The following is a 27,400-nucleotide window of genomic DNA, read 5'->3' as shown; positions in this document are numbered from 1 at the left end:
TTTTTATCTTCTTAGTTACATAGTGTCCTGATCAAGGTTATTATCGTTAACAAAAGCTAAAATCACAACTGAAACTATTATTAAAAAAAAAAATGTCATAAACTGAAATAAAATAATTAACAAAACCAAATGAAAAACTAAAACTAAACAAAACTATTAAAGTAGCTGGAAAGACTAACTGAAATAAAATCATAATTTACTAAAAATATTTTTAGTTATCATTTTTAATGACTGCGGTGGGCTGGCGCTCTGCCCAGAGTTTGTTTCCTGCCTTGCACCCTGTGTTGGCTGGGATTGGCTCCAGCAGATCCCCATGACCCTGTAATTAGGATATAGCGGGTTGGATAATGGATGGATTTTTGAATGAATATTCTTGCTGTTTCCCTTTAACCCTTGTAACTTTTAACTGTAAAAGAGAAAGTCATCTACCACAATCTGCCCGCATATATTCATCCAGTGATCGGCAGCTGGTGATGGAGGGCGGGTGTTCACACAGCATTTGCAGTGACAAAGCAAGCTGAATATGGGCACATAAAACTCATGAAATAGAAAGTGATTTACATGTTACCTTTCCTTGCGCTTGTTGTATATCAACACCTGTAATCAGACTGTGCTGGTCAACAAAACCTTTACCGTAATGACAGAAAAATCACAAGTGATAAATGTTTTAGTTTATTTCTCAGGTGCTTGCTTTTCGTTGACAGTAATTCAGCTGCCACTTTGCACAGGAGAAATCATTTTTACTTTCTCATATACAAAGTATAGAAAAAGTATAATAGTCATGAAAAAATTCGACCTTGAGATTTGGATGAATATTGAAGTTTTACACATCCCTGATTCCGAAAATACTGTTTTTTGGAATTATGTCTGTGTATATGTAAAAATGGTAACTCAAAAATGCAATGGGATAGATGGATGAAATTTGGAATGTGGTTGTTACACCAAAATATTTGATCTGTATTAACTTTTGGGCCAAATCCATCAACCAGAAGTGGTCCTTTACCTGAATACTCAATTTTTTTTATTATTCAGGCAGCAGCAGAGTCCAATTTATTCAACTTTACTTTTATAATAATTATTCAATATATTATTAATTTGATTTGCTATTGATGGTTCTTTAATGTGCATAATATATAAATATAATCATTGTCTTGCAATTTACTCCTCAAATATCCATCTCCATATCTGAGTATACAAGAAAGTCTAGGGGAGACCACTCCTGATTTTTGAGAACAGAACAACATTGATCGAGAGACTGATTAGGTCATCATACAAGATCAGTATATTGCTACTGACCAATCACTTTTGCTTAAAAAACATTGTTTAACAATGAAGCAATACAAAACTTCCTGAGTTGACAACGTTTCCACTGAACCACACGTAGGTAGACGAAGAGAGTCTGCCAAATAAGGAATAACTAAGCATACTGTGTTTTTTATTTATTCTATATTTATTCATTTATCTTTTTTAGTTCATATTCACAGCTCAAAATACCTGATATTGTGTAAATAATCCAGTAGCAAAATTATGTTTTAAAATATTTGTCCCCCCTTTTTTCAATGTTTCACTCTCTCTCAAAATTGATAGCTGAAACATCATATTCTTTTTGTTCTTAACATTAACCATATTATACATATTGCATACCAGGGATTTTTCCTGCCTTGCATCCAAACCTACTGAGGTAGGCTCCATGTTTCCTGCGATCCTACTCTGGATAAACAGATTTAGATAGTGTATATATTGTTCTTAATTTCAGATGGTGTCTCTGTCATTTTTGAGCCCTTCCATACCTCTATTACCAGCTGTTACTCTGCTCATTAAGGGTTTACCATTCTTATACATCGGTGATTCAAGTCTCACCACCGCTAACCTTCACACTGATTCAAGTCTAAGTGTCCTATTCTTCCTAAGCCCCCATGATTTTCATGATCATACCTTTCAGAACAAAGTAAAATCTGTTTTCTGATTTTTTATATCCTGAAGGCCTGCAGGTGGAAAAATTCTGTCTATAAATTTTATGTACCTGAGATGGAATAAGAGATCAATATGGCTGGTAGAAAATAAAGCCCAGTATAGGAGTTTTTTGAATGCATTCAATATAAGTACTGTACATTGTCTGGGAGCAGGATATGTTGTGTGCTATAGACGTTTTGAGTAAAAAAAATTTAACTTTAAAATTCATTTAAATTTCATTACAAATTGGAGCATTCTGTGCTGTAAAAGGAAAATATAAAAAGTGCCAACAGTCAGCACAGATTTATTCAGCAAAAATGAAATTTTTTATATTCAGTATCTGGTTTTGATTATGCTTATCAGACAAAAACAAAACCAGGTAGTAAACCATATAGTAAAGTAAGCTTCCATTAACATTAAACTCATAAACAAATCCATTAAATATACAGTTCTGTCTGATTGTGATGCAAAACTTAACTTCCATAACTACTAAAACTGAAATTAATAGATATAAAAATAAAACAGAAATGTCTTTGTGAAGTAAAAACTAAACTAAAACTAAAAATACACAATGAAGGAAAATTAAAACTAAACTAAAATACCAAGTAAGGCCATAAAAATATAAAAATAAAAACAACAACAACAACATGTATTTATATAGCACATTTTCATACAAACAGTAGCTCAAAGTGCTTTACATAATAAAGAATAGAAAAATAAAAGACACAATAAGAAAACAAAAAGAAGAGAAAAAACAAAAGAAAAACAAAACTAATATTAAAAGGCAAAACTATAATAACCTTAGTCCTGATTTGTTTTTGGATAACTTTTGAAGTGATTACTGTTGCTGTTTTGGTTGATAGTGATTTTTATAATTATTTTTGTGCCATTATTTTGGTGTTTTCTCAAGTGGTGTTGCCGCTTATGGTTATTTTCATGGGTGTAACTGTGTTGTATAAAGAATGATGCCCATTGCTAATCAAAGAGGATGAAGGTGATAATAAGTGATGTCATAGCACTGCTATAAAAAAACATACTAAAACTTCCTTCCTGATGCACAATTTTAAGTCTTTCGTTGCAAGAAACAAAATAAATGCAAGTAGTTGTTGCTCATCAAATGTTTTACCTAATAGAAACAATTTAGTAAAGACACAATTTGGAGAAACATCAGATTAGATTAATGAATAAGGCTGGGTGTTGTTCACAAACAAGTGAAAAACAATATTAAGTATTCCTTTTCTAAAAGAATCAAATAGAAAAAACTTCACTCCATAATGGATCAGTCTTAAACCTTAATCTTAAATCATCCTTTTTTAAATATTTAACATGAGTTTCTAAGTATGAACTATTTAAGAACAATGCCTGACAACTCAACATAATTTCTAAACATTTTTATTTTTACCCTGTATTGGGTTAATGGAGCTTGATAATGGATGGTTGAATGACTTTATGGTTTCAATTTATTAATTTTTTGACTGTCAAAGCCTATTTATTGGCAAACAACAGATCTTCAAAAGTATAATATAAAAGCAAGGAACAACAAGTGCATTGTATTATTTTTGATCACAGTAGATATTAGTCTATCACAGCCTTTTTAAAGACACTTTAAAAGCAAATTTGTACACCTGAAGATAAGTTCCTGGATCTCTTCAAATGATGATTTGTTAGAAGGTTTAAAATAAATATGCAGTTGCTGATGTGTTACTGTTGTCAATAATGAAAATCTTCATTTTTGTGGTTTTTAAACAGTAAATCAAAGTACAAATGGAACATTTTAATTAAAAATTTCACAGTAAGGAAGAAACTGTTCAAGTGACAAACAGTAACATGTTATCCTCTACCACATAATGAGCATGTTTAGCATTTGTTACAAGCTAATCTGGTTTAAGACATGTGCCTGAGGGCATATCTGTCATCAGGTTTGTCTGAGTAATGATGTCACATCCTTAAATTTTGATAATTTTTTCATATTGTAATACCATTTACCTCTACTTTGTTATTTTTATGAGCAGGTCTAAAGACATTGAGGCCACAGGTTTTAATGGTACAGCAGCATTCATGGAAGTCCGCGTCCAGTCCATAGTGGTGGAATTCATTTTGATGCATGTGGATCAACTGTTTAATGATGCTGGCACAGAAAGTAAGAAAACTATAACTACCCGACCTTTGTTTTGTCCTCTTTCAATGGTTGTTTATTTTATAGTTACCTGTGTTTTGCTGATTATCCTTATGAATATACTTAAAACACATCCTAACTAAACAACTAAGACTTTCCCAAAAAACCTATCATGCAGTATTTCCAATAAAATGCTCAAAAGGGCTGTTAAATTGATATCTTGAGAATTAAGGAGAGTCCAAACATAAAGTGAGTCACATCTAGAGATGCTAAATGTTGTGTTCTGCTCTAGTTACTATGACAATACATTTTAACTGGTTCATGTATAGACACTGACTGAAAAGGTAACGGCCATATTTGTACTGTCCATGCTGTTCACTCTTTATTCTTGGCTGTTACATGAAGTTAACAGATTGTGTACCAGTCTGTCATAGAAGAAACCTAGAGTAAATCAAAAGAGGGATAAAAAGAAATGAGAAAAGTGTTACAAAAGAAAAGAAAAGTGGACCCTCTTGGATTGACCAACCAAAAACAATGAATGCAAAAAATACCAAAGTTTATTAAGAAAAATGATTTACTTATACAAATGACACTAAAGACAGATGACCTAAGATTGAATTCAACAGTATCAACAAAACGAACAGAAAGCAAGCACTATCTACTCACTGGGCCAAAGTGAATTGGTACAGGTATAAGTGACTATTTATCTGCAGTAATGGTTTACTTAATAGTCACATCCTTGATGCCAGATGCACTGACAAGTCCTTTGCTCTCCCTCTAATTCTTTCCCCAACCTGTGGCAACATTATCTCTTTACCAGTTGAATATTTATTCTATCTTACCTCTTGACACCAAGGCCTAAACTGCCATATATCAGTTTTTAATCCCTGGGGTTATTTATAGGTACTTGCAGAAATATTCTTACCAGAGTTCCCTTTGGCGTGCCTAGATAACTATTCATTCCCAAATCCAAAAACATCAGGCAACCCAGTGGGGTACATTGCTGTCTTCCTTTCATAATGTTCATCATAGCCTCATCAATTCTACGTAGTGACCCTCTTTTGCCAACAAATGGCTTTAGGAAACTTTAACAATGTCCTCCTCATCTCTTTGACATCTTTCTCTCTTTAGTGGCCACAGTACTATTAGTTTGCGGCATTCTTTAAGCGTATTATATAAGTACATATCTTACTCTCAGTGGCTACTCAGATTCCTTGCACACTTGGAGAAGGTACCAAGTTACTTCGCCCTATGTCCCTTTTCTATCTGGCCATAATGGTTATAAATGTTTTGCATCATCTGGGATTTCATAAATTTATATCCAGTGAACTCACAAACTAATAAAAGGGGAGTAATTAAAAACATTGAAACAAAAAACATTAAAAAAAATTGAAACTCAGTGAAAACATCTAAACATTTATAGATTTCCATTAAGCAATTCAGAGTCTGTAAAAATTATTTTCCTCTTCATTTTGTAAAGAACTGACCCACTTGCTATTTGTAAAACTTAACTACCATCATATTCTCTTCTTTTTTTTAGTGGAATTGTCATTTACAAGCTCTGTATATATTAAAAAAAATGTACACATGAAGCCAAAATAAAATAAGACATTGGACCAACTTTTACATAAAGTAAGACAGGAGTCATGTATAAACGGTGCATACGATAAAAAACATTGAAAAATATACAATATGAAAGCATAAGTGGCCCAGGTTGTGCAATACTACAGTTGTAGTGCAAGTGTACAGTAAGGTAACTGTAATTATACAGTAAGTACAAACAGTTCTACCTGGAGCTCTTGATGGACTGATTGAGTGCATTTATAGCTCTTGGGATGAAATTGTTTCTGAGCCTTGAGGTCTATGCAGGAAAAGCTCTGAAGTTCAAAAAGACTTTGCGCATGTCTGAATGGAATTCATGCAGATGCTGGTGTCTTTCCTAAGGCAGCATGTGCAATAAATGTCCTTCACAGCTTTCCAAACAGCTTCTGTAGAGCTGTGATTCCACACAGATATGATGGGTTAAAATACTATGAGTATGAGTAAAATACTGAGAGTAACAACGCTAAAGCAGCTATGGTATTTGGAATAGTTTGCCCATTGCATGCACCATTATTTTGTTACAGAATGATTACAATCAAGTGCCTTAAATTTGTAAACAATATGCAATTAATTTTGATATATTTGATAAATCCTTGTGAGAACCGGGTCCGAACACCACCAGACTGAGGCCACATCTTTATAAAAAGCACACGTTTATTGTTACTGCACTACTACAACACTGTCCTTGGGCCGGCATTCCTCTCTCGTCCTGCTCCCACTCCCAACTCTTGCTCTCTGATTGTTAGGAGGCGGCCCCTTTTATTTCCACTCCAGGTGCCTGATGACGTCCTGGCTGGGTCTGTCCCCCAGCCTCCTGTGACATCCTGTGTGCTTGATGTGAATCTGAAAAAAGAAAACCACACAGAAACAGTAGCTCTGCTTTGGGGCTGGGTGCCAGCTGTTTGCAAAACCAAGCAGAGTCTTGCGTACACTCAGGGTGAGGCTGCCGTGAAACTATGGGTGTTTAGTTTTTATACATCTCAAAGTGTGTGTGGAAACAGGCATATGCAACATTTTTGTGTGTACGTACCATTTATGAATGAGGTTCCAGGTCTTCTGAGACAATGTGCCTTGAACAGAATAACATAACAGTGGACATGTTTAGCATAAACTGAAGACAGTATTTCAGGACAAGAACCTCACACCAACTGTGAAGCAATGTGGTGAAAATATTATGATTTGGGGTTACTTTTTTGCTTAAGGGTCTGGAAGCTTCATCAAATTGAAAGTGTGTTTGAGTAGAATCTATCGTCTGCCCTAAAGTTACAGTTGAATCAGAAATAGCCCTTACAACACGATAGTGATCCAAATCATATTAGTAAATCCACTAAGTAATGTGTGTCAGCCACAAATGGATTATAGGAGATTTTTTTGTGTGCCAGACATAAATTGTAAGTGATATATTCTTGTGCATTGAAATATGTGTTTGTTATTTTCAGGTTATTACAGAGAAAGAAGGAAGTCCTTGCCTTCTCCAACAATTAACCCTGAGGAGCCTTTTTTCCGATCCTTTCCAATTCCTAGCCAAATGAGTCCTGGAGATGCACCTCCCCCAATTAGACCTTATCATGCAATCATCGAGGTACCAGACACCAAGTGAGTCTTCACTCCAACAGCTTGTATTACTGCCTGTCTGATTTGCCTAGTTACATCCATGTTTTGCAAACTAGCAATGACAAATCCTGGAATGAGCATTTAAAATGCAAATTAAAATGAATGTTATTCTATTTAAATGAATTTGGATTCATATAGCCATGCCAATCACCACTTGTGTGGAGTTCTCCCCATGCCCCTATTGGTTTCTTCAGGTGCTTACTTGTATTTTCTCCCACACTTCACACATGAGCCAATTAAGTTGAACTGTGTTTAGTATCAGTTTGAAGCTGACCTGATGTGGGTGTGTTGCATTCTGTTTAGAGCTGGTTACCTCCACTGGGCTGAGGATAAATGGATTGTAACTGGTAATTCAGAAGAGTTTATGTAATATTTGGCTCTTTGGTAATGCAGTGGTGGTAATTAGTTAACAACTCTTGGTCTGACATCAATATATGCACACTACCATGTGCTGGCATCCTGTAGTGCACACAGTAGACTTCATGATGGAAGTGGGTTTAGAAAATTAGTGGAAAAAGAGAAGATACCAGAAGTAAAGTGTTTTCTGAAGGTTTGCAAAGGTTTCATCATTAAAGATCTAATTTAGTATTTTCCAAATGAGTCATTTATTTTGTGGCATTTTTGATTTACAGGAGGAAAGGTTCCATAAAAGCAAAAAAGTGGAAATCAATTTTTAACCTGGGTCGATCAAGCAATGAAACAAAAAGAAAAGGGAAGACCGAGGAGAAAGGTAAGAACGGATAAAGAATTATCCAGAATAAACTAAATGTTCTGTCTCAGCGAACCAGGCAGGAAAAGTGTATTTGGGATGTAGATTAACAAAGCAATTTAATTTATAAGTTGCTTTAAAATATAAACATTTCTTTTTTCATCTTTATTCCTGTTTTACATTTAAAGGGCATTTCTTCAATTTACCCCATTCCTGTCCAATGCATTGTTCATCAGCTTGTTAACACTTTTCAGTCAGTGACCTTTTCATAGCATGGGGTGCCAGCCTAGTGGAGCACAGCGAATTATCCACAAGGTGAAAAACTGAGATTGTGTAAATGTCCTTTTTAAAGCATTTGAAAGACATCAACGCGCCCATTTCACAAATAATCTCATTCAAAGTGATTTTTTAAATCACTTATGAAAATGCTTTTCACAATTTGAGAAAACAGAAAATATAACCAATCAATCAATACTTAACTCAATCTTTTAGTTATTCTGCATATCTACTCAAAGTTTTTATTATACTACCACACAGCAGAGGATGACATTATAATAAACAATCCAGTATACTGTAGCAATACAAGGTGAATGGTGAAGTTTTGGGAAAGATAAAGAAAGAGAGGAGGCCATAGCCACATATTGTGGATATGCTGAACTGTTTGACTTCAGTGCTTCAGAGGTGTGTAGCAGACATTTGATTCTTCAATCGAATTCACAGGACTTATGTTATAGTGCTATTACTGTCACATAATGAGAGTACAGTGAAATTCTTACTAGCAAGTGCTAATCAACATGGAACACATCACCACTCCCCAGGCTTAATTTGAAACTTCTCAGCTTAAAGACAAAATGACTTGTGTATCACACTCAATATACAAAATACAGTATATACCAAACACAGAAGTGAGCTTTCAACTGCATAGAGTGGACCAGAATTGGCACACTTCAAAAAAGAATATGCAACAACTTGGCAGCTTAATGGTGTAGTAAAAATAAACTCAAGGGAGAGTTAAGAATTTGGTATTATTTCAACACTTTTCTGACCTGGTGTTTACATTTAATGTAAACAAGACATACAAGCAGCAGATCTATATCAAGTGAGCAGTGAAACCAGGTGCATCAGTTGTAACCTGCCTGCCTTGATTCCTTTGTCCAGGCAGGATTAATTGACCTTCTGTATTGCACATTTGGAGTTACAAATTTGTAGGCATTGTTTAAAATCTGCTACAGATCTATAGGTATATCACAAGGCTATAAAGTTACAACATCCACCTCTGAGGTGGAAGCATTAAATAAGGTTAATAAAGGTAAGGATGACAGTGTAGGTGATGCAAAGTATGGAGTGAAAAAGGCAGAATCCACATTTTAGGAAATGTGACCCATTTTTGTTCAGTTATGGGAGAAACATGTTGTGAAGTTCATCAGTATAATTTTTCATATGCTTATGAGGATTTAATGGAAATTGCTGAAAATTCCTTACCAGCAAGATCAAGCAGAGTGAGTTTTAATTATGGATCCATCCACAGCTATAGTAAGAAAAAAATATGTTAATGAAACCTTTCTGAGGTTAGTTGGAGTCAGGATCTAGACTGGAAAAACTGAAACAGGTAGTCATCAATTACTGTATACTGGTTCAGCTGAGTGCAAACTAAGCCTTCATAGGTCTTGAGCATTTAAAGAAAGATTTAAAATCTGTGCAAAGAAACTAGAATGACAGTTCTAATGATCATACAGCAAGACCTGAAAATGTGAATAATTAGAGAGTGAGGGCTCAGAGCTCTGTCTGTCTTACCTGGTTTGACATCTATTCACATTCTAGGAAGGAATTTTTGAACATATGTCAATTTTTTCTTTAGAACAGACTCTGTATTGTGCAGCTATAAGTGACTTACTGGTACAAAGTCATTGTTAAGGTCTTGTCACAGGACAGTAACAACATATGCTCTACAGAAAGCAAGTGATGCTATGTAAGTGTTATTAATTCAAAAGTGTTTTGTAAAGTGTTGTTGTAAACCAGTAAGCAGTAAGCCCCTATTCTAAACTTTTTAGGGATGAGAGGGGCCTTATGAACAATACAGTATATAACAACAACAACAACAACAACAACATTTATTTATATAGCACATTTTCATACAAAAAGTAGCTCAAAGTGCTTAACATAACGAAGAAAAGAAAAATAAAAGACAAAATAAGAAATTAAAATAAGACAACATCAGTTAACATAGAAAAGGAGTAAGATCCGATGGCCAGGGTGGACAGAAAAAACAGAAAAAAACTCCAGACGGCTGGAGAAAAAAAAAAAATCTGCAGGGGTTCCAGGCCATGGGACCGCCCAGTCCCCTCTGGGCATTCTACCTAACATAAATGAAATAGTCCTCTTTGTAGTTACGGTTCTCACGGATATAGGCAATTACAATCTCTGATGGCTACTACAGTGTGTGTTACATTAGCAAAAATGAAACAGCCTTACAACCAGTGGACCATAAACAACATAACATAACATGAAATTTCAATGCTGATTTCGCCAACGTGTATTCAATCAGAGATGCTAACTATGCTAACTGAAAACCTTACTATCTGAAATTATGCCAAGGCATATCAGAATTAGAACAACATTAAAATCATTAAGTTAATTAGTAAAATAAAAGTAGAATTCTTTAGACATCTGCTCTCCATCTTCAAGGTGTAATAAAGAGCAAGAAACACTCATTAAGGTTTGGGATTTTTAGCCTCATATACTGCAAGAAAAATATTCCGTCAATTGTTTTACAAAACTCAAAAGACATTGAAGGGTGGGAGGACAGAAGATTTATAGGGAAGGACCAGAAATTATAACATGGAATGCTGGGAGAATCATGGTGGTGTATGGGAGCATGTCGTCCTCAACTGGGAAGCAGAGGGAAGAAAGGGACCCGGAAGTGTGCATCTCTTAGAGTCGTCCGGGCGGTCTTTACGATGGCGGTGTCTCTGTCTTTCTGAAAAAACAAAGAGAGAGAGGTGCAAATCGGGTCCTTAAGCTGCTCCCCAAGCGCTTGTGTGTGACACAGGACAAATTTAGTAGTATGATTAAAATAAAGTCTACATTATTTTAGAGCATGCATAAGCACAAGCAAATGGATTACAGCAAAAAGAACTTCACCTTGCGCAACACAAATACAATGTAACAATCCACAAGCATGTTGTAATAATCAAACACATTTAAGGTGGCACTCTTCATTTTTTCATTTCATTTACTTTTTCAACATTTGTTACAGGTTCATTTGTAATTTTAATCCTGTTGTTGGATGAGCTCCTAACTGTCACAACCAGCACCAAATCCTTTCCTTTGTTGCACTTTAAATTGCCTTCTCTGGCCATATTTTTGACATTACTAGGCAAAACTTGGAGAGAAACTATCTCTGGGTTCACACTATTAACTTTAAATTTTGAGACTTTCTTAATCCAGTTTAGGGCTGTGAAAAGCCAAAGTAGCATTAGGTCCAAAGTAGGAAACAGCCCTTGATACTTCACCACTAAGGGATTAAACTAACTGATTTTTTTTAAGAAAATGCATTGGAATTCTGTAATAGTAAATGTTATATTAAAAATATCATTTTAAAATACAGCACCAGAGAAGGACATTATACAAGTGAAGTTCTTTTACAATACCTCAACAAAATCAGAAAGCTGCAAGCAATACTGACTAAGGGAGCAGGCATTCTAAGAAAAATGTAGTTATTTTTTATTATTATATTACTTTAAAACATTAGAACATTAGAACACTCAAGATGAGAACAGGTCATTCAGCCCAACAAAGCTCGCCAGTCTTATCCACTTATTTCTTCCAAAGAAAATCAAGTCGACTTTTAAAAGTCCCTAACGTATTACTGTCTACCACTCTACTTGGTAGCTTATTCCAAGTGTCTACTGTTCTTTGTGTAAAGAAAAACTTTACAATGTTTGTGCGGAATTTACCCTTAAGAAGTTTCCAACGCTGTCCCCGTGTTCTTGATGAACTCATTTTAAAATAACAGTCTTGATCCACTGTACTAATTCCCTTCATAATTTTAAACACTTCAATCATGTCACCCCTTAATCTTCTTTTGCTTAAGCTGTATAGGCTCAGCTCTTTTAATCTTTCTTCATAATTCAACCCTTGTAGCCCTGGAATCAGCCTAGTCACTCTTCTCTGGACCTTTTCTAGCACTACTATGTCCTTTTTGTAGCCTGGAGACCAAAACTGCACACAGTACTCAAGATGAGGCCTCACCAGTGCATTATAAAGGTTGAGTATAACCTCCTTGGACTTGTACTCCACACATCGTGCTATATAACCTAACATTCTGTTAGCCTTCTTAATGGCTTCTGAACACTGTTGGGAAGTTGATAACTTAGAGTTCACTATGACTCCTAAATCCTTCTCATAAGGTATACTCTCGATTTTCCGACCGCCCATTGTGTATTCAAACCTAACATATTTACTTCCTATGTGTAATACCTTACATTTACTGACACTGAATTTCATCTGCCACAAATCTTCCCAAGCCTGTATGCTATCCAAGTCCTTCTGTAATGATATAATGGATTCCAAATTATCTTCTAATCCACCTATCTTGGTATCATCTGTAAACTTAACCAGCTTGTTACTTATATTCCTATCAACTTTTAGTTGTAAGGAGCTAAATTATAAGTTGTTCTTTATTTTTATTTGTTGTTTAGTGGTTAGTGCTAGTGCCGTACAGTTTAAAGAGTCTGCATTTGAATTCCAGCCAAGGGACCATCTATGGAGAGTTTGCCAGTTTCCAAGATGTGGTAGATTAATGGGTCTGGTGTGATTATATGTGTCATTTGATGGACTAGCATCCCATCTTTGTCGTGCATTGCACCTAACATTAACAACTCTGTACAAGCCTAAAATCTAAATGAGAAGGTTCAGTTCATGAACAAAGGAATGAATAATTGATGGCGAATCAGCTTGAGGTAACATCATAAACCAGAAAGTACATGAAAAGAATGCAACTACCTACCTCTCCCCACTGCTGGCCATTGATAATTGAGCACAATGTGTAAGGTGACTATCATAAATATTGTGATTTGCTGACTCATAAAAACTCAAAATGGTGGTAGCCATGAAATGAAAATTAGACCAGTTCTCCACACTGGTCTAAACAAAAAGTGTAGACTACACCTATCCAGCACAGGCCCAACATAATACCTAGAAAGCGAGAGAGGAGGTGTGAAACCTCTGGCCCACAATAATCAAAATAAAGGAGGGTCCACCTCTAGATTTAATACACAAAGGACAAGGAATATAACTAATAGCACTAATAACATCCCAAACATCAAAGAAAATTGCAAAATGATTACAAATTAAATATTTTTCTGATTTTCAAATACCAAGAAGAGAAATTAACAAAAACATATACATTACCAAACATTCCAAAATAACTGACAAGGATAAAGGAAACAACTTTCAGGGAGGGAACATTGGCTAAACTATAGCAAACAGACACAATAACATATCCGAAAATACTGAAGTATAACATACAGAGGTTTAAAAGCCAGTATAATTCAGTACTTCACCTGTACTATATAGTGACATTTCTACACCATAATTTACCATCAAAGTGTTACAGCTGGTGACTTTTTCGCCTACTCCAGCAAACCTGTGCTTGTTACAACCAAACATGCTAGCTTCAGAGGGTTACCATGTTTGCTGTTAAAAGGATCTTTTGTTTTTCTATTTCTGTTGTAAATCAGTCCACTAGATACACAGGTTACAGCATATTATAGATTCTGGAAATGACCTGACCTCGAATCTTCCTGTCCCTCCTTTAATTTGTTTGACCAAGGTAATGTAACCATAAGAAATGGGTGCTATTGTACCTGACTGTACCCCCACTAGATGGTCTCTGGTGCTTTAAGTTAAGAATCCTTCCTGGGTTTGGTCATCAACAGCCAGTTTCCTGTTCTGATTTCTGAAAAATAGGGAAAATGCTTTGAGATATTTGGTGTTCTTTCACCTCTCAGTCAGATGTCTCTATACAGTACACCTCCAAAATTTGCGGGGGTTACATTCCTAGAATTCCTAGAATTGTGAAAAAACAGAAATTTTGAATGTGGTTAAAAAATGCCTTATTTCATAGTTTAAACCCTAAATATGCCCCCAAAACACTTTAATTTCAAACTCAGCATAATACAATACCTAAAAATCAAGAATGTAAAGGTATACCTGTATACTGTACTGCTGTGTGTCCCGCAGTGCTAGAATGTAAAATACAGATGTTACCGCTATTCTAGCTAGTGCTAAAATAGAGATGCTACCGCTAGATGGTACCATAATTCATGTAAGTGTGTTTTCATTGCCAGAAGCCTTAGATGGTGCAGCTTGTTTCACAATTCACAAAGAAAAAGTGAAATTTTAACAGAACACATTTTTTTTCCATGTAAAGAGCATCACAATTACTGCAACACTGATCATTTGCAACTGACGCCATGGATGTAAATCACTGAGCCAACTGCTCTTAAACTGGCTGCATGCAAGGAGACAGAAATAAGCGCAGATACTTGCAGGCTAGTCTTAGTACAGTTTAAACCTCATTCAAACACTTCAAACAAACCTGTCTCATTCAATCGATTAAACAATAGACAAACATCATAGGGGAGCAAACAACCCCCCCAAACCCAATGCTTGGGGAAAGAGAGAGAAACAAAGCAATCAGCCAAAAAGGACACATGCTGCTTAAGCTTTTAAGTAAGCATAGCGTCACACGAGAAGCCGCAATCGAGAAGACGGTGATTTATTTATTTTTATAGTGAAAATTCCAAGGATGCACCCAACCTTGAGAGACAAAAACAAAGCAAACTGGTAATCAAACAGCAAATAGGGATTGTAATGAAAACAAACGAAATAAGAAAACAACGATACCACCCCTGTTTCCCTTATGGCGATTACACATTAAATACATCAAAGCACAAACAAAACACACACTGTAAATCATAAAAAACAGCAACGGATGAAATGTAATGATGAAAATGGAAAGTCCAGAGATCTGCGCGTTAAATGGGAATGTACAGATAGTCCTACCGGTAGTTCCTGAAATAGTGAAGACGGGTTCAGGAGCGCTCCTTTCTTTGCAGGATGGCCATGAATCCACATGTGTCCTCATGTACACAGGCAGACGGCAGACAATCCAGACGCACAAAACGATCCAGGACATAATGAACTTGAAACATAAATTACAAAAACTTTTTTTTTTTTTTTTGCTTTTGGTCACCGGCCCCTTTTTTAAAAGCCGTGCTGACATTCTTTGACCAGCACCCTCAGCAGAAAACCAATCAGAGCCACTGCAGCGACTGCTGGGAGTTGCAGTTTCAAATTCTTTTGGCTACTTTTAACATCCCAAGTCGGTTTTCTCTACAGCTGCTTCCTGTTCTCTCTACAGTACAGTATTGCCATGAAAAAAGCCATTAAAAATTAAGGAGGATATTTGCGGTTTCTGCTAACAATTATTAGTTAGGTTCTAAGGAAAAATCCGCGAATGACTGAGGGCGCGAAGTCTGAACCGCGACTTTGCGGTTGTCTACTATATTTCTGTTCTTGACATCATGAGGAGACAGAGCGAACAATGAAAGCATATTAATAATGGCATTGAGTTATAGTTGTAAATATGAATAAATGCTCTAAGCTCACAATTAAGTAGGGCCATTATACTAGAAAAAAAATGAATTAAACTGTACCGTATGTCCCTGAACTTGACCTGGTTTGACAAGTTACTTTATTGAACTGTAAATCATAACATCAGCTCTGCTTAGGGTTTGCAAAGTAGTCCTGCTTTTTAGTATTGCTCACATTAAATCAAGTTATTCTGCAGTATAAAAGGCACTACGTCTCATTTTCAGCAATTTCCTTTGTAATTTGTTAAAATATCTGAATGTATTTTTTATTTTACCCTGCAGAGAAAGTTAACCTGCGTCCAGCCAAAAGTATGGATTCCCTCAGTTCTCAGCCTTATGCTTCAGATGGTAAATACATTTTTTTTTTACAGTGAGTTAGTTGCAGGAAACTGAAATATGACAGTATTTAATGCAAAGCTGCTGGAAGAAAGAATCCTAAAATGTATGGAGAGGTGTGTTAAATCTGGGACTGGGTGTATAAAGGAATATAGATTTATTTTTTATTACTACTATCACCAGCCCCTCTGCTTTGGTTGTGTTCCCAGACTAATCTACTCTCTATATATAAAATCCTAAGCCTAAAATTGCAACAATTTTGTGCAATGGTTTTATGTGATGTTTTCATGTAACGTTTTTTGTCACGCTTTAAATTTGGCTTATTTTAAAACCTTTATATATATATGTTTGGTATTATTCTTTTCAGAATCTATCGAACTTTAATGTGATTTTGTTAGAGTTTCAGCTTCTTATTCCATTTTTAAATCTATACTAATAAAAGGCAAAGCCCTCACTGACTGACTGACTGAATCATCACTAATTCTCCAACTTCCCGTGTAGGTAGAAGGCTGAAATTTGGCAGGCTCATTCCTTACAGCTTACTTACAAAAGTTAAGCAGGTTTCATTTCGAAATTCTACGCGTAACGGTCATAACGGTCAACAACGTCCGACCATTTTGAACTTTCTTATTCATGGCCCCATCTTCACGAAATTTGGTAGGCGGCTTCCCTGTGCTAACCAAAACCAATGTACGTACTTATTTCAGTGGTATTACGCCACTGTCAGCCGCCATATTGAACTTTCCAACATCACTAATTCTCCAACTTACCATGTAGGTAGAAGGCTGGAATTTGGCAGGCTCATTCCTTACAGCTTACTTACAAAAGTTAAGCAGGTTTCATTTCTAAATTCTATGCGTAACGGTCATAACAGTGAACAACATCCGCCATGTTGAACTTTCTTATTCATGGCCCCATCTTCACGAAATTTGTTAGGTGGCTTCCCTGCGCTAACCGAAACCAATGTACGTACTTTTTTCGGTGGTATGACGCCACTGTCAGCCGCCATATTGAACTTTCCAACGTCACTAATTCTCCAACTTCCCGTGTAGGTAGAAGGCTGAAATTTGGTACTTATTTCGGTGGTATGATGCCACTGTCGGACGCCATATTGAACTTTTCAACGGTATTTGTTACTTATTGGCCAATCTTCAAGAAATTTGGTACGCGGGTTCCCAACGCTAACTGAATCCTACTTACGTACATATATACGTCCAGAGCCTGCAGCTCGGTCACCATGTGAGGCGTTGGGTCCCCCATCCCAACGCCTCCCACGTTGTTGGCTGCCTGCCTCTATAAGGCCGTCCGTTGCTCCAGTCTCTACATTCCCTTCCTTGCTTCGCCATGGGATTCACATCTCCCTGCTGATTACTACAGCCTTTTTATTTAATCCACGGCTTCTCCGCTGTTTTATTGTTTGTTTATTACAATTATAGTTATTGTATAGGTATTTTACACTTACTTTACATTGTTCAGGTACCCATTTCCTTTATCATTCCAACTGTACCCCCATTAACATGTCTATCGAGGTGATCACCATCGATTAAAGAACTGTCACTTACCGAGTGGTTTCCATGCCCGGAGATGGCATCTACCTTTTCCATTCTCTTTGTTACATATTGCACGGCCATATCAGGCTCACTCTTGAGGAACATTGTGTCTTATGTATTGAATGACTGGGAAAGCTTCAAGGTGTGGACTGATGACGGTACAGGAGATGATTATTCTACACAGGAGCACTAGAAGAGTGAAATGCTTAAGCCCTTCACCTATGCATCTGCATGTGAGTTGATGGCTGCCGGTGAATTGTTCGGTTGTCGATTTCAAGTGTACCGAAATGGCCAAATATTATACACCTTTTGACAACCGTCAATGCCTCTTAAACATCTTAGATTGACAGGTGACGATTTCAGTAGTGGACACTTTGATGTTTATGAATGTTTAAACTCTCAAAAGCTGGATGTAAAGTTATCGATAAAACAGGTTGTATACTTACAACGCTTGACAGATGCCGAATGTCTCTTCAACACAAGTCCTACAAATACTGTCGTAATTGAAACAAACCATGAAACTCAAACCGATTATGACAGCAGATTTGAGATTTGAAACAAGATTACTATTCACATTGCCAACTGTACGTTGCATGCTCAAGAGTAAGCTCAGCGCACAGCTTGGTCATATTACAACCGGAAGGCCGAACTAACAATGTGGTATACAAAGAGATCCTTAACAAATAATTATTGGTATATTTTTCCTCAGTTTAAAAAGGTTTCATTTTCTTCTTAATAAAAATTTTAAGGCAGTACTTCGCCGATGCAAAGCGCGGGTATTTTGCTAGTATATATATATATATATATATGTATATATATATATTTACCCCGATCTACATACTGTCTCTAGCGCTGACGTCCGATGTTTAATTCCTGAGAGAGGGTGCAGTGAGTGTGTACGCTTGACGAGCCCAAAATTAGGGTGAAACACGTGTCGTTTGCATTATATGACAGTAAAACTATTTCAATATACACACATATATATATACACATATATATATATGTGGATGTATGTGTGTGTGTATATACGTGTATATGTATATATATATTATATGTGTGTGTATATATATATATATATATATGACAGCAACACTCATAACAGTGACAAAACAATTACATTGATAATCATGTTACGTTATTTTCAAAATGTTTCCCTTTCTTTTTCATTACTTCTTTAACACACTACTTCTCCGCTGCGAAACACGGTTATTTTGCTAGTGCCAATCATCATGAAAATGATATCATGTATACATCTCAGTATTTTAATTATTCAGAGAGCTGTAATATCACGAATGTAATGGATTCTGTGTCCTGTCAGAGACAGTGAAAGAACGGAAGCATGTAGTGATTCACACACATAGAGCACATTGAAGATGAAACAAAGCATTTAATGTGGTACTTTAGTTATGATGGGATTTGAGAAACTAGTAAATTAAATGAATTTAAGATGAAGTTTATGATGTTCTACTTTAATGACAAAATAAACTATGTGATTAAAGTGAAAATTTCAAGATTAAAGTTGACATTTCGTGCTTTTTTCCCACTGTGTGCCTATTTTTTTTTTTAGTCTGTACCCTAATAAGCTCAGACGGTGGGCTACAAGTCACCTTTTCACGTTGACTTTGATATGTGACTTCTTTTTTATTTTGGCACTTTTGTTGTTTATTCCACTGTTTAAATCAACAAATAGTATGTTTTTCCTTTTCCTCCACTTGATATTCGCTGAAATTCTTATATTTTACCCCGTGCTTTTCCCATTGTCTTTTCATAGAACGCTGAGCTTAAGGGCTATTTATATTGATTTGCATATTCAAAGAGGCGTAATTCTGGGAGGAGTTTGGGCAGGACAGCACGCGTGTGCATGAGCATTACTTTCACGCTGACCGGGATTTATGGAACGGAAGATCGTGGAAGTTGTAGTACGCATAGATTCCTGCATCTGGATTTTTCTGTGCGTAAGCACATTTCGGCTTTTGTGTTTACGTCATGTTATAGTGTGAATTCTACGCAAGGCGTTATGCATGAGGCTCCAGGTGTCTAATAAGTTGTGATCAGTTACAAATTGTGTAATTGTCTTTGCGGTGTTAGATGTCATTGACCCTGTGGCAGAAGACCTATCTAGGTCTGGATTTAAAACACAATTAAAGTCCTCAGCCATTATAATTTTATGAGTGTTCACATTGGGAATGGATGCAAATACATTTTGGATGAAGTCCCTATCATTCACATTGGGTGCGCAGATATTTATCAAATGACTTTACAGTTAAATAAATTACCCATGACAATCCAATATCATGCTTCAAGATCAGATACTACATCTGATACTACAAATGAGATTGTATAAGAATTCTCACACCTCTAGTTTTTTTTGTAAAGCTGGAATAGAATATTTGGCCAGGCCAGTATCTGTGCAGCCAAAACTGATCCTTGCTTAATAACTGGGTCTCCTATAAAAATTCTATTTTAACATTAAAGCCTGTTAGGTGAGAGAGTACTTTCTTTCTCTTTAATTCATGGTTCAGACCTTTAACATTCCACAGCTCACATATGTATGTGCTTGGTCATGGAGACATTGCTTCTGAACTTTTGTTGTCATTTTGTAGTCTTAAAACCGCTTTGACCTTAATTTCCAATTTTCCCAGGAATTATTGCCATGAAGCCTATTTTTACATTGGAACTTATAATTATAAGGTTTAAAAGGATAGATTAGAGATAGCTTGCTCTTTTTCTCTACAACAACATTTATTTATATAGCACATTTTCTTACAAATAATGTAGCTGAAAGTGCTTTACATAATGAAGAAAAGAGAAAAAAAGACATATTCAGAATTAAAATAAGACAAAACTAATTAACATAGAATAAAAATAAGGTCCAATGGCCGGGGAGGACAGAAAAATGTGCAGTTACGCCACATTATCAACTGATCTACTGTTACCCGAATGTTCGCAACAGATACCGATTACGTCTCGAACTTTCTGGATTGAAAATATGCGACTATAAAAGCAGCAGCAGCGGCGCCGCTCGTCATAGAAACAAACTTCAAATAGAAAAGGAGCTCAGAGTGTCTATCTTGAATATCTGTGTACTGTAGGCTGTGTACTTTAAAGCAGGCTCATATTAGTCATTAAATCTATACCTTAGAAATGTTTTATTTTAATTTTAGTTATAATGCATTTGTTGTGATTATATGCTTGCAAATTTAAATTTAAATGAAAATGTAAAAAATTAATTTTGATGTCTTTATTTATTCGACACCCCCCTTGTACAGCTTGAACCCCACAGTTTGAGAACCGCTGTCTTTAAAGGTTGCCTCAAATTGATTATTTAAATGTTTTTCCTAGTCTTTAATATCCTAAAGCAGCTTCTCGTTTGTCTTGTGTATGTCCTTTATTTCTATCATTCATTTCTTTCTTCACATCTTTCTTTAAATCATTTTTCGAGCTCCTTTATATTTTGAGTGGTGGCCACTGTGGCGATCGATACCTTTAGTTCAGACAGATCGTTTTGGTCTTCATGCTCCATGGGTGAAGTGGCAAGCCCAGTCAAAGTCAATCTTCCCGGTTCGTGAGGAGTAGTTGACAACGTGGAAGGTAAGGCCATTTTCAGTTTCAAAGTATCTTCTGGAATCAACAAGCTGTCCTGACCCGACTCGCTTTCACATTCGCTCCCCCTTTCACTCTCAGCTGGAGACGATGCAGTAATGTCAGGTCCCAGGACATCTGGTCTTTCATCTATCTGTTCCAGGTCAGTCTCTGAAAGGCTGTACCTTGAGCTTGGACTTGATGCCTGTCTACACTTGGATGAAGCTTTAGCTGTCTTTTCTGTTTCTTTCTGAGCCCTTTTCCTGCCGCTCATGTTTATATGTGCTTGCATATACTGTAATTGAACCACTTTGGGTTGAGTAAATACAGGATTCCTCAGGATGATAAAAAAAAAATAAGAGAAAAATGATCTCCTCTGCTAACGGAGTTCCGCTTCAGATGTCCATCTCCCGTAATGGACAAGACCAAAAAGACAATATCTTTTTAGAATAAGCATTACTTTATCTCTTTTCACACTACTTTGCTTTACTCAATGACACATCAGTGGCATGCAGGCATTCAGGGGATAATTGCTTGTCATTTAATCATGTTTGCAATGAGCTGTAAGGGTAACAACAAATTTTCCCGGGTTTTTGTTTTATAATTCCAAGTAGCAGCTTGTATTAAGCCGGAAAAGGGTGGAGTGCCCTCTCAGGGTTGGGGGAGAGATCCTGCCCCAAGTGGAGGAGTTCAAGTATCTCGGGGTCTTGTTCACGAGTGAGGGAAGAATGGAGCGTGAGATCGACAGGCGGATCGGTGCGGCATCCGCAGTGATGCGGGCTCTGCATCGGTCTGTCGTGGTGAAAAAGGAGCTGAGCCGTAAGGCAAAGCTCTCAATTTACCAGTCGATCTACCTTCCTACCCTCACCTATGGTCATGAACTATGGGTAGTGACTGAAAGAACGAGATCGCGAATACAAGCGGCTGAAATGAGTTTCCTCCGCAGGGTGTCTGGGCTTTCCCTTAAAGATAAGGTGAGAAGCTCAGTCATCCGGGAGGGGCTCAGAGTAGAGCCGCTGCTCCTCCGCATCGAGAGGAGTCAGATGAGGTGGCTCGGGCATCTGATCAGGATGCCTCCTGGACGCCTCCCTGGTGAGGTGTTCCGGCACGTCCAACCGGGAGGAGGCGGGAAGACCAGGACACGCTGGAGGGACTATGTCTCCCGGCTGGCCTGGGAACGCCTTGGGATTCTCCCGGAAGAGCTGGAAGAAGTGGCCTCTCTGCTTAAGCTGCTGCCCCCGCGACCCGACCTCGGATAAGCGGAAGAGAATGGATGGATGGATGGAGCTTGTATTAAATAGTAATAAAATAATGATTTTGGTCTTCACTAATCTCTTTTTATTCTAGGTGCACCACGCAGTCCGAGTCAAATACCAATGCGGCATGACAGTTTTGGACGTACAGAACCAACAGTCAACACAAGCAGCCAGCTTTCTGCTCCTGGGGTGACACCTTCATTCATGGTAGATCCCAGTACAACATTGGGAATGGGCTACGCTGTGACTTATCGCAGAGGAGGTGGAGCAAGTGTCAGTGTGGTCAGTCCAGGATCTGGTGTAATGGATACGGGACTCAACACCAGCATGGGAAACTTGTCCAGTTTAATGGGTGGACTCTCAAGTACAGATTCAGTGGCATCAAAGTCCCCTAAAAACCGTGGAAATCGTGCAGAAAAGTGTGTTGGCATGCACATAACCGGACCGTTTTCAGTGACTGTACCCTTGCATATCACCTCAGGCCTTGCTCTTGGGGTTCTGCATGGAGCAAACAATGACTTGGATGCTGACAAGCCAAAATCTAATGAAACTCACAAAACATCTGATGAGGTATGCACAGATGTTAAACTAAATCATAGTAACAATGATCTTCAAGAAAAACAGACAAAGGATGAAGAATCAGAAGAAGGTGAGACCCCACAAAGGAAGTATTATGTTTAGTCAATGTGCTTGATTTGTCCAAGACCTACATACTGAAAAACCAGGTTCAGTCAATCATGTGCAATTTTTATATATTACCGAAATCACAAAATAGCGTTAAATTATGCTATATACAGAATTTAAAAAACAATTTTGCTATCAGTAATACATTTAAATATAATGTTGTGGTGTATTTCAGTTGTGCACATAGATGATTTATTCATTTAAGGTTTAACATGCTTATACAGTATAGTGAGATAGGGTTATAATAAATGCAGTGCACCACCATGAGATTTTGTTGCATTTTATTGCAATACAGTAGGGATTTTAGATGTGTTTTTTATAATTTGCCATGGATTTAAAAAAAAAACAAAACTAGCATATCAAATTAAAATTAAACTTCAAGAAACTCTTCAAAGGTATTTAAAACAAACAGAAAATGTATGCATCCCCCCAAGGTCAATTTCAGTGATTTCATCAGAGTAAGTGATTACCACTTTTTGCACTTTTTTTCTTAAAAGAAATATTCCAGCTCCTTCAAGCTTGAAGTGGGCAGCTGGTTTATACAATTTTCAGCTCTTGCTGCAAATTCTGGATTGGACATAACATAACACATAACATAACACACCACACATAACATGGCATAATATAAGATAACATGACACTACATAAGATAATATAATATGATGTGACATAACATAACATACCGCAAGTATCATTACATAAGATAATAAAACACAATACAGCATAATGTGACATAACATAACACAATATGACATAATAAAACATAAAATAACATAACACATTACCCAACATGATATAACAGAAGATAATGAAATGCAGCATAGCATGATGTGATATAACGTAACAAAACAATGTGACATAACATACACAATACAGCATAACATGACATGATAAAACATGCAGACTATTTTACAACTTGCTTAATCCAATCCAGAGCCTATCCCGGCCTCATCAGGCACAAAACAAGAAAGATATAATGCCCTAATTAATAATTAACTCTGAGGTATCTATAAAATTTTAATTTCATTTTGATGTTGTACAGCAGTGTTTCTTAAACTATTTTTCTCATGACCCAATTTTGCCCTTCTTAGTGACTTCAAGACCCAGTCCATGACAGTCCTTAGATCTCCCCTTGGAGGATCACTACCAATAATCATACCTTTCCCACCCGGATAATCAGTGCTAAAAATCATAGCAGAGCAATGTTGATTACTTTATGTGTTGGTGACGAACCATAGTGAGATATTTTGCAAACCATACACAACCCTTTGAACACAATGGTGAGTCACAACCCTACATGACCCATTTTGATTCTTGACCCATAGTTTAAGAAACTATGTTTTAGAGTTGAACGGTGGTAAAATTTCTATGTAAATATGATTCTATTACATAATGAAACAAAATACAAAAACGTCCAGGAGGTTATATATTGGTTATACCTACTGTAGTAAATTTGTATTTCATATAAACTTTAATTAATGTTCATATTTTATGTGAATATTTAATTTGCAGATATTAATGGCTGGTTATGCCTCATTGAGTTCAAATTTCACCCATTTTTTACCTCCTTATTCCATCACATGGTTGTGGCACAAGGTTGGAAAGAATTGACAAGAATGGCATCCATAGTAGAGCACACTTATTCATTGAGTATCTTTTTAGATTGTCATCTCTCTGGAGCCCCTAGAAAAACATAACATAGTCAACAGAGAGCATGCAAAAACCACACACAAAGTAACAGGACCAAAAGTTAAATTTAAGTCTGTTAGGTAGCTGTGAGGCAACTATGCCATTCACTTCAGTGCCATTTTGCCCTCTTGTTCACAAAGGTATAAGGTCAATAATAAGATTCTGATGTTACCAGCATCTATTGCAAAACACCACACCTGCTGTTGCATTTATAGAGCGCAGTCATTAAGCGCACAGTGATGGATGTGCTTAGTTCCATAAAGTGCTTTCACATATCTAGTGTAGTACATACTGAATGAATAGTAACTATGTGTACATTACTTTTAAAATGGAAGAGACAATCATGAAAACGTATTCCAGGCCAAAAATAGATATACCCTAGGCATCCATCCAATCTCCTGATGACTAGCACTCAGTGGCAGGATGTACTCATTGTGTCTTTATTAGATGAATTATCAGCCACATCTGTGGGGCTGCTCAGTGCCATTGCTTCTAAAAAACCCACAGATATATTATACTGTATAATAAAAAAGCAACTAAAGATAAAGAAATTGCATTATATTTAGATACCACTACCTCAAGTGCAGCCATCTTTAAAAGACAGACTTTCTATCAATTTTAATGATTAAGGTTTCCAAAGCTGGTGCACTGTAAGAAGCAACACTGGACAGGGTGCTAGTCCATCTGTCACACAGGGCACATACAAATGCACCTTATTCATACTTAGCCAACTTAAGATTTTTAAACAACCTAACATATCGTTGAAACATGCAAGGTAACGCTCATGGTGTTGTGACACTTTTCTTTGGCCCACATGTCTCTAAACTCTAATAAGCAGAAAATATTAGCATTCAGAGCAAACCTAGCACAGAAAACATTCAGGCTAGAATTTGAACCCAGTCTCCTGGACCTATGAGGCAGCAACACTAACCACTGCTCTACCATACGCTTGTATATTTCATTATCCAGGTTAATGTCTTCTTGAAATCATTTATAAGTGGCAAGTTCTTAATAAAAGTGTAAAATTGAACCATATTTATCCAATAATAAGCCTTAATTTCTGTTTTTGGATTAGTTAGCATTGTCACCTCACACATGGAGTTCCACATAATTACTTTTAACTCCAGATTTAATAAGTGATGGGTAAAAAGAAACATTTATCCTTCTTGCTCTTCCACCTAACAAGTCAGAGAAAGTCACCATCCAAGAACATCATCTCACAGACATGATGCACACACTTCTCGTACCTCTGTGTGTTACCTATAATTCCATGTTATATAAATCAAACACCCCAGAGATTTTCTTATGTGTTTTTTTCCCCTTTTCAGTTAAGATGATGGAATGCAAAGAGAAGTCATTTTTGTCTGAGAGTGAGAGTACAATAAAAGAAGACCAATTACAACAAGAGGACAAGACAGAAAGCCATAATGAAGAAAGTGAAGCAGGAGAGAGCAGTAGTAATGGAGGGGTGGAGGAGGAGGAGGAAGAAGAAAACCCAGATGTTGGAGATGAGCCTGAATATATGGGTGAGAAAAGCTGAAGCAGTTTTCTTATATTAAATTAAAGTGTGAGATGTGAGATTGCTCTCTGATCTTCTACCCTCGGCTCTCTTATGCTCTGGAAGAGTTTTTGTGTTTATTAGTATTCACATCTTACAAATAATCTGGTGGACTTGACACTGAAGTGATTGAAATCTTACTGAAAATAATAACCATGGCAAGCATAATGTAGATGCCAAGAAGGGAGTACTGAAAGATCGAGGTTCAGCTTGAGTTAAGAATGGTGGTCAGGATGAGGGCTGAAGGGAGGGACTACAGCTATGGATATCTCAGTCTAGCTGTAGGGCCTGCAGGGTGAGCTAGGGAGACAGAAGGAGATAGACACCCTGGGATGGGTGGAAAGATGGGGAAATGGAAAGTGAACATCTACATTGCTTTATTCTATGATTATAATGATAGAGAGATTTTATTCATTTCCTGCGCCACATCCGAGTGGCAGCCTTTCCAGCAGCTCCGTGTATGACTTTACCTTTTTACCTTTTTCTCTATTTTTTTTTCTCTATTTCTCTATTTCACTGATCACTTCTACCACTTTCTTTTACGTGGAATTGCTCCCTGGACAGTTTTTACTATTTTACTACTTGGCATGGATTTTACACTCCGAGAATCGCCTATTCAAGTAGTCAGCTTAAAGCACTGAGAAGAAATGCTTATGCCGGTGTGGTTCCTTATTTACCTGACGAGGTAAGAAGACGATATCGGGGCAGCCGAGCCGCAAAGATAAAAGATAAGATTAAATGAGACAACTTGAGAGAAAATGGCGCTATAAACCGTCGGTGCCTTCTGTGATCCTGGGAAATGTAAACTCACTACCAAATAAGATCGACGAACTGGCTGTGCTGGTGAAAAATGTCAGAACCTACAGAGAATGCAGCTTGCTGTGTTTTAGTGAAACGTGGCTAACAACTACCATCCCAGATGCTAACGTGGAGCTACCCGGTTTAGCACAGTTAGAGCGGACAGAGACGCAAGTACCTGTGGAAAGAAGAAAGGAGGAGGACTCGCTCTCTATGTCAATACAAAGTGGTGCAACTCAGGACATGTAAACGTTAAAATCTCCACTTGCTGCAGGGACATCGAACTGTTGGCCGT

General features: G+C 36.9%; 1 protein-coding gene across 1 annotated transcript in view; it reads left to right on the top strand.

Moving 5' to 3' along the window:
- LOC120518769 overlaps positions 1-27,400 on the top strand; it is a 122,178-nt gene that overhangs the window by 80,927 nt on the left and 13,851 nt on the right. Inside the window, exons 7-12 of the mRNA XM_039741723.1 lie at positions 3,966-4,093; positions 7,111-7,267; positions 7,918-8,015; positions 15,935-16,000; positions 22,468-23,025; positions 26,078-26,275. Of these exons, the coding sequence (XP_039597657.1) occupies positions 3,966-4,093; positions 7,111-7,267; positions 7,918-8,015; positions 15,935-16,000; positions 22,468-23,025; positions 26,078-26,275 (1,205 nt within the window). The remainder of the gene's footprint in view (positions 1-3,965; positions 4,094-7,110; positions 7,268-7,917; positions 8,016-15,934; positions 16,001-22,467; positions 23,026-26,077; positions 26,276-27,400) is intronic.

The sequence above is a fragment of the Polypterus senegalus genome, chromosome 18 (genome assembly GCF_016835505.1).
Source record: "Polypterus senegalus isolate Bchr_013 chromosome 18, ASM1683550v1, whole genome shotgun sequence".
In the NCBI taxonomy this organism is placed as follows: Eukaryota; Metazoa; Chordata; class Cladistia; order Polypteriformes; family Polypteridae; genus Polypterus; species Polypterus senegalus.
The sequence above is the reverse complement of the archived record's forward strand: the minus strand, read 5'-3'. Positions and strand labels throughout refer to the sequence as shown.